The 8,673-nt window shown below is 39.8% G+C and overlaps 2 protein-coding genes across 2 annotated transcripts in view; one reads left to right on the top strand and one right to left on the bottom strand.

Annotated features, from left to right (window-relative positions):
• The first annotated feature begins 1,083 nt into the window (after window positions 1-1,083).
• LOC131890136 (uncharacterized) overlaps window positions 1,084-8,673 on the top strand; it is a 26,473-nt gene continuing 18,883 nt past the window's right edge. The window contains exon 1 of the mRNA XM_059239422.1: window positions 1,084-1,353. The gene's annotated coding sequence lies outside the window, so the exon portion shown is untranslated. The remainder of the gene's footprint in view (window positions 1,354-8,673) is intronic.
• Window positions 1,436-2,110, bottom strand: LOC131890139 (uncharacterized). Its single transcript, XM_059239429.1, has 2 exons — window positions 1,963-2,110; window positions 1,436-1,884 (listed from the first exon to the last, which is right to left on the bottom strand). The coding sequence occupies exons 1-2, from the start codon at window positions 1,966-1,968 to the stop codon at window positions 1,579-1,581; spliced, it is 312 nt and encodes a 103-aa protein (XP_059095412.1). The 5' UTR covers window positions 1,969-2,110; the 3' UTR covers window positions 1,436-1,578.

The raw sequence follows: 8,673 nt of genomic DNA, 5'->3' as shown, positions 1-8,673 counted from the left end.
TAAGTCAATTAACATTGCCCTCATCCCTTACCTTAGTTCAATGAGCTCATGCTAATGTTCAAAGTTGTTTTTGCCATAAAGCAAGTCTGGTGATAAGATGTTCAAGGCATAAAGCTATCAAGTTACAAATATGTGAACAATTCAAAACTAGTTTATGAAGACTACTTTTGATCAGTCACGCCCGTTGAGTTTTCTTACTTGCATAATCTTTAACAAAAAGTTGTAAGTTGTGTATGAGCAATGTCTTCAAAGAGTATGTCTTGACAGGGTTACAAGTCTGAGACAAGATCAGCTCCCATTCAAGAGAAGGCAAAGAATTCTCAATTCCTTTTTAAAGCAAAAATGAATGGCTTGAGGATCTCAGACTGACCTTGCTCCCATCCCTCAGCTGGGTGATGCGCCTAGGAGCAGGTCATTCACAAGATACATCACCTCAGTGGGGCCTCCCTTGAGGCCATCATGGCCCAAGAGTGAGTCCTGGACTCTTGACAAAGCAAATCATGCTCTAAGGCTCTGGATAAAAATGTCAAATAAATGGACATTTTTTTAGATTCTTTGAAATTGGCAATACTATGACACCTTTGAGTTCAATCGATTTCTTTTGCAAAGACCCTCGATGAATCTACGAGGGTTTAAATATTGATGTAAATCTGTCTCAATATTGTTTTTTCGCCCTGCTCAGCTCAACTTTCATGATAAGCATATGAGCGAACTGTTTCTCAAAAGTGTGTTGAGCGGTTCAAATTATTGCTCCATACTCGTCACTCTAGAACGAATGCACTGTTTTTTCAGATTTCAGAGAGATAGAAACTCAGCCATTCGACTTTAGGGGAGGTGATTTTAAGGAAAATAATTGTAGCATGGCAAGAACAATGTGATGCTTCCTTTGCCAGGACTCAGCCTTGGCTGAGGTGTGCGTGCCATCATTGCTCTCTTGGCCTTTTCAACGCGTAAGTTTCATTTCCAAAACTGATCCCAAGAGGTCGCTCTGAGAAGATAACGTTCCGCAACCATTGCTGCTTGAGAGAGCCCTCTACCCATTTGGTTTGGTTGGATCCCTTTCCTTTCGCTTGCTGAACATATATACTGTATATGCGTATAAGAGCGAGCGAGAGCGTGGACCACCCAGAAAAGTTGCGTGAGTGGTATTGATCGGTCCTAATGGAACAAGGAACATTGCGTTCAGCTGATCCAGATCACAGGGTTGACGACAGGATGGGAGACACAACTCAATGTAACTCGTGAGACCCGATTGATGGTCTGTGTTTGTGATGGAAACCAAGGTTGTGACTTGAATGCCAGACAAGACCATTTGATTCGGAATCTGAATGCTCGCTGGATTTGCCGAAAGAGGTAAGTAAGCACTCAATCGATTACCTAAGCACACCATTGGGATTGTCATCGTAGATCAAGTTTTTACATACGTAACAAACGGAAAAGAGCAAGGAATTTTGAAATTAAATTTTTGCATTTCGAGTATGGGTTGCTCCACCGGGGGAGTAAGTGATTGGTAAATAACAGGATGAATTTGCCTTGAAAAGGACAAGACTGTATAATAACAACTCAGATAGAACTGAATTAATGGCCGTAATGAACCTTGGCAACATAACCAGAGTATCCATCCACATGGTAATTGACTGTCTGGAGCTTGCCGTTGGGAAGTTTGACGTGATATTGGCCTTTGGTGGTGCCTCCATGACGACTTTCGGAGTGGCCAAAGTTATTGTAGCCGTCATGGACTTTGTATCCAAAATGGTAATGACCTCCATGGGCTCCGTGGCCACCGTGGCCTCCATGGCCTCCATGGCCTCCATGGCCTCCATACCCTGGATTCGCCAAAGCACCCAGAGCCATACAAAGAATGGTTGCAATCATGATAAAGGCCTAAAATTTTAAAGTCAAATGAAGGTTGAAGGACATAGATGTTGGTGATGAGCGTAAGCTATCACGCTAATATTTTACCTGCATTGTTGAGAGTGTTTGACTTGTTGCTAGACTATTGAATGCAGAACAGGATATGATATTCGTTCTTCGTTGGCGACGGATATATATAGGTTCCAGAGCATTGCGCGCGAACGAAAGTTGAGCATCTTTTAGACACTGGCATTTATTGGGATTTCCTGCAACGGACCGTGCAAAATGATCTACTGAACCACGTTACTTTGGTTAGCCGAAGCAATCGACTCAAAGTGTGAGGCGCTAGTCGACAAATCAAATGTCTTTCACTTCAAGCGGTTTACTTGAAGGCAAAATTGATCTTTTTTTTTGTTTTTTGCGCACCGACTATTGAGACCAAAGGTACGTTTGTCTTACTGCTTTGAAAGTTGCAAATATTGCTCTCATTTTATTTGCTCACAATCCTTTTAATCTTTTAATTTCAAACAAGCATCGACAAGCAAACAAGCTTTTCAAGTTGTTTCTTGATGCAAAGATCAACCTGCTGTACCGTGGAACCGCCTTGGCCGTACAGCAGTTAATAAGTTTTTTAGGGGATGAAGCATGATGAGTAAAATTCAAAATAGAGCCGTCTCATGGTCAATGCCCAGGACAGTTCTTCCTATCCTTATATTTGATTTTCATTCATCAGTAGCAAAGATCGAATTGACTGGATATCTTTGTCAAATAAAGGACATTCCAGTCAAAGTGTCGATGGACTTTTTAGATTACAAATTCGTCAAAGCAAGATAAGTGTGGCATTTCCATGAAGCATGTTAGTACATTGTAAAACGACTTGAATGCAAGAACTTAGGAAGCATTTCCATTAAAAAGTGTAAAAAACCAAAGGAGAATATATCTCATTCATATGCAAAACTTAAACGTCTTCTCCCAATGTTTAATGAATAAGACCCCCTGGATTTCAAGACTTTCATTACCTCCAACAGAGGAGTGTACAAATTTTGACTTTTGTATATTGTTGATTAATCTGGCATCTCTGGCAATTTCCTACTTCAATAACCAATAACACTGAGTTTTGGTTTACCGAAATATCAGAGGAGTGGTGCGTACTTAGGCTGAAGTCATTGAGCCTTAATTGGAACCAATGGGGCATCTGAATCTGATCCCAATTCTCCGAAAACAATCTGCCAAACCACGAAAACCCACTTGACGGTAACCCTTTTGGTTTGAGTGATATTAGTATTACAATCATGATGCAGAGGTGGTCTGAAATCATTAAAATGTTCAAGCTCCCCTGGACCCTGCGGCATCACGGCAAAATTCTTCAGTAAATGTTCAAATGTGCTTGCCCTAGTAGATGTTTACCTACTGCAACGTTCATTGGATCAATCAGAGTTTCCATAGTGTTTGAAAGTTGCCCACATCAGCCCGCTTTTCAAAGGCGGTGACCGGTCAAATTCGATGTCGTATCGACCAATTTCCCGTATTTCAAACGTCTCTAAAGTCTTGGAGCAAATAGTTAAGACTAGAGCCACTATAATAGAAGAGTACGCGCATGAGATTCTTGGTCCCAAAACGTCGTTTCCATTGAACTGTGGTTCTTCAGTTCACCCCCAAGGCGGCTTTTCCTGTGTTATGTATTTACTTCATTGTTCTAAAACGTAGCAAGAAAATGAATTGTGTGCATTTTTTAAAAAAATCTATCATCTTTAAGGCCTTTAAAATGACAAATTAGTCGAGCCGGAAGGTTGACAATCTCGGATAACGCAACCCTGCTTCCGGCTGTGCTCACAGGGATGCCAAAATGTGCGCCTACAACATTTGTCATAGCAAATGCCAAGACTTAGTTTATAATTTTAAGATGGAGTAAGAAACTCATTTTTTTCACCGAAATATTTTTGTGTGCGTGTTGTTGAGTCAATGGGATGATTGTTTCATCGCCTTTTTCTGAGATGAATTGGGCCATGTTTGAAGTTCACTTTGGCAATCCTGAAGGCAAGCCAAAGGTTTCTAAGTTCAATGCACATGAGCCGGAAGCGGCGATACTGAAGGGTGACTGTATATAGTTTTGTAAGCTGTTTATAATGATGATGGTGAAAGATTTTAGGTACAAGTGGAGCCTATTTTCATTACATTTGTGTTATCTTTTTTTGGCTTACTTGTCTACATTTATTCATCAAACAAAGTTTTCGAGTATTGATTCAAATATGTAATCAAACTCGACCTGATTTATTCTAATGTTACCTCCCTGGTCTGACGCATAATGTATGTCTGAAGGCGCGTTGGAATTTAGTAAAGAAGTTTGTGTCCACCCATTCAGGAATGCCAAGTTCGTATCGGTGCATGTTTTTGAATGCCAACATTCTTGTTATTTGATGTTTTCAACAACACTTTCAATTTTTACTCCACTATCAATTCCATTAAACTTGACATTTTTAAACGAAGGAAATGAATATGAATGAAATTACACTTACCTCTACCTTAAGTTGAAGCTTGCCAAATGGTAGTTTAACAAAATGTACGCATCACTTTTGCCAATCCAGGGTAAGGTTGCATCAGTTGTGAATCTGAACCTTCCGGATCATCTAAATTATTATATTTTACGGTCGTAGAGACTATAAAATTAAAAAAATCTTGCACCCGATTTACTTTCTTGCGGAGTTCAACAATAATGAAGTAAATACATAACACAGGAAAAGACGCCGTGGGGGTGAACTGAAGAACCACAGTACGATGGAAATGACGTTTTGGGACCAAAAATCTCATGCGCGTACTCTTCTAATATAGTGGCTCTAGTTAAGACTAAATTAGTGGAATATCTTGAATATTTAGAAAATTCTATCTCCACGCCAGCATGGCTTCAGGGCCGATTTTAGCACTGTAACCCAACGGTCCCAACACTTTGACGACGTAATTGAGGGGTTTAAACAAAAGGACTGCGTTGACATTGCATATTTAGATTTTGCCATAGTACTAGACAAGGTAGTCCACGGCCTATTACTGCAAATATTTTTTGACATTGGAGTCAGAGGCAATAAATTAAAGTGGATGAAATGTTTTTACACGGCAGGGCACAACGAATAAGAGTTAAAGTCTCGAAAAGTCTCGAAAAGTAGTGTCAGGTGTACCCTAAGGTTCAATCCTGGGCCCCATTTTATTTTCTGTATTCATCTCGCCTTTTCTCACCCTACCGTTGAGCTCCGCCATGTCATCATATGCAGATGACACCAAACTAGTCTTCAGCCGAAATGACCAAAACTCTTCGGACCTGCAAGCCGACCTCAACCAAATATACCAATGAGTGGGTGAAAATAATGACCTTAAATGACGACAAATTTCAAGTCATGACTTTTGGAAGTGACCATGGAAATCCTCCGTCATACGTAGCAAGTTCCAATAAAGAAATTGAAGTGGTCAGTTGCGTTAAAGATTTAGAAGTTGTTATACATAACGACAGAACTTTTTCTGAGCACATAGAACTCAAAATGACCAACGCATTTTAGACTTGCGGCTGGGTTTATCGTACTTTCAAATCTAGAGATGAGGTTACAATGATGAACTGGGCGCCTATGACTGATCCTCTTCAAAAAGTAGAAAAGGCGTTGCGCTATAACTAGACTAGATACATCCCTGGCATGGCTGATCTTTCGCATTGGAAAAGACTGAAGGAACTTGGAATTTACAGTATTCAACGAAGGTACCAACGATACCTTATGAGGTATGTGTTCAAATGTATTTATGATCTGTGCCCAATCCCTGATATTTAAACAACATACAGTGAGAGGAGAAGCACATAATGTAGCGTAAAAAATGATAAAATAGAGATTCAACACCGATTAAAGCAAATGAAGAAAGCTTATGTTGTAAACCGGAGTTCGAAACTAAATAACCTCTTGACGTCCGACTTGAGGCGAGTCTTTGTTACATCTGACCTGATCTTTTAAAAATCATCCAGGTAAGCATTTGTCCAAAATCCCAGACCAACCCTATGTTCAGGGGCTTCATACCGTAGATCGACTAATACCAATTCGTTGTTAGACCAATTGTTTTATCATTGTACCTGATCATTTCTCGTTATAGTTTGTTTTTAAATAATCAGACATGGTGTTTTTTTGACATTGAATGACATTCTTTGTATAGGTTACAAAATCCGTAAAAATCTTACCTAAAAAAAATAAAAGAACAAGATATCATCCGCTCAAAGGCTTATAACAAAATAGACTTCATTCGTCCATGGATCATGTATATCATGCCCATGTTAATGCGTCAGGGGCTCCTTGATTCGTCCCGAGTTCTCTATCCCTTATCAAAATCCACCAATTAAGACGTTTAGTCTCGGCGTCTAAAGTGTATCTACAAATGCTGGTAGAGATGTTGGAAAGTGTTACATTGCTGCTTATTTTATGTCGCTAATCTCATTCGTGTTTATTTTTTTGTCATTTGATGAATGACTTCCAAAAAATATAACAATTGAATCACATTCTACAACAACAAACCCTGTTTTTGTCACTTTGGTCAGTTGTAAGAGAGTATGACTTTCGAACATTGATATTTCTATACTGGCACGCTGAATTCCAGACTTTTGTCAGTTACGTTTGATTACTGGTGGTTGTTAGGGTCGAAGTGGTGTACTTTGGCAGGTCAATTAAATCAATCTTTGCGTCGTCCAACCTTTTCGAAAGACAGTACCGTGTCAGTATCAGATAGGTTCTTCGCCTGTGGGTGAGCTTAACGTCTAAAGTGTCCCTGAGATGAGCCCAGGAGAAGAATCAAAGTGAGTCTCTTAACTGCCAATCACGTCAACACGTTTCCTCTCCCAGCTTTAACCCATGCTATCTGGATGGAGTGAAGGCTCCTGCTTGATTCGCTTTGCCTTTTAGCCCACTCAGCTGAATCGTAATTAATTGAAATTAGTTCTCTTATTATACATTGCCATTGAAATACAATTCAATGCAACTACAACCAGTTTTCAAGGTAATTCAATTATTCCTTTTCCATTGCTGGGCCTATTCGGCGATCCTGCCTTCATTACGTCAAACCATTGACCAACATTTAACAAAATGCGGAAAAGAGTCAAGTTTAACGAACCGGTTGTGCTCAATATCTCTAGATCTATGTTACAAATTCACAATTTTGAATAGAACGTAAAAATCTAATGCACCTTGTGATTGCTCTTTTGTTCAAAAAGATGAGGGTTTCTGTAACGAAATCTGTGCCGGGTTGGGTGCCAGTTCCCGCCAAATGAACTGAATTCTCCTCACTACTCTGTAAAGTAAATTATTGAGGAAATGCATAATTATTTTGTTGGCGATACTTTGATTCTTATGTTGATAAAGGTACGCCTATGCTGTTTTATTATTATATCTACTCCATGGTGGAGTGATTTTTACCATTCAACTCTCTTGTTTCAAATATTTTGTCATTATTCTGAACTGATGATTATAAGACAATATAGGGGTCAACATCATCATCACTTAAACTCGTTGACCAGTCGATTCATGTCAGTGAAAATAGGTTCTTTCGTACTTTTTGGGCAATGAACACGAGCATGCATGGCTGAAATACATATGTTCGTAATATCCTTGTTACAATACAAGCAGCAATTCAACTTTACGTACAACAAGGACAAAAATTGCACACTCTAGCTAGATTGTGAGGGCTTTGATTGACAGCCAAATGCTCTTCTAGGATGTCGTTTGCTCCCAATTTGGTGGTATCAAATTACTCCGAGCAAACAAATCGTAAATGGTCAAGATGAGCACTTATTTTTTGCCGTCTCAACTTTTCTCCCGCCATTATGAAGCAGGAATCTTGAGTTATTCTGAAACTTCTTACGAGGGCCTCATGGGGAACATTCAGTTCTCTTTTCTCGACAACTTTGACAAAATAAGATTTGGACAGCACGTTATTGCTCAAGTTCTACACCCACCGTTTTTTTATGATAAAACCTACCTACCCTCGCCAAATGAGTGGTTGTCTAAGAAAGCAAGGGGTTTTTGCATTCCAAAACACTTTTGACGATTTCTTATAAAAAGAAGGAAAAGATCAATTGTTTCATCGCCATTTTTTTGTGGAGAAAGAAAGGTTATGCTTTTGAAGAGGGTTATCTGACTCCTTAGATATATTGACTACTATCAAATTAACTCATAGACTTTGACAAGTATCCGTTTTGTATTTACATATTAACACAAGTGCCTTGAGTTAATCCAGAACGAAAAAAGCAGCTGACAATAATAACGATAAACAGTACAAGTCTACTTAAAAAATCATCATTTTATTATCAGTCCAGAACTCCAAAAGATTCAAGGTTTTCATAAACCCCATAACCGTTGCCGATATCCAAGTCCTGGTCCCGAGAGCTATGGAATTTAAAGATCCAAAGGATCCCAAAATCCGCTCCAAGTTCCTCCGCTTTCTTTTGGTATTTTACAAAAATCTGAAATGTATACGGACAATACCCGAGCACCTTGATGGCTGGACCCGCAGTTGAGTGGCTCAATTCCGAAATAAAGCCGAGAAAAGGTCGACTAGGAGGACGAAGGACGAGGAGAAGGTGAACCTCGGGGAAAAGGCTCGCGGAGATGGCAGAGAAGGAGCGGGATTGAGCGGAAATAAGAGGTTCGTGAGGGAAGAAAAGACCGGGGTAGCCTTTGTGGAGACTAGCCTCGATTGCATTGCTGCCTGAGGCCCTGAGGAGAAGGGAGCTTCATACCGTTTTGGAAGAGCTTGCATCAAAAGTTTGAGTACACCCAAACAGCATTCCGATTGTGCCTAAGT

This window comes from Tigriopus californicus, chromosome 11 (assembly GCF_007210705.1).
Source record: "Tigriopus californicus strain San Diego chromosome 11, Tcal_SD_v2.1, whole genome shotgun sequence".
In the NCBI taxonomy this organism is placed as follows: Eukaryota; Metazoa; Arthropoda; class Copepoda; order Harpacticoida; family Harpacticidae; genus Tigriopus; species Tigriopus californicus.
Note: the sequence above shows the minus strand (reverse complement) of the source record. Positions and strands in the feature narration are given on the sequence as shown.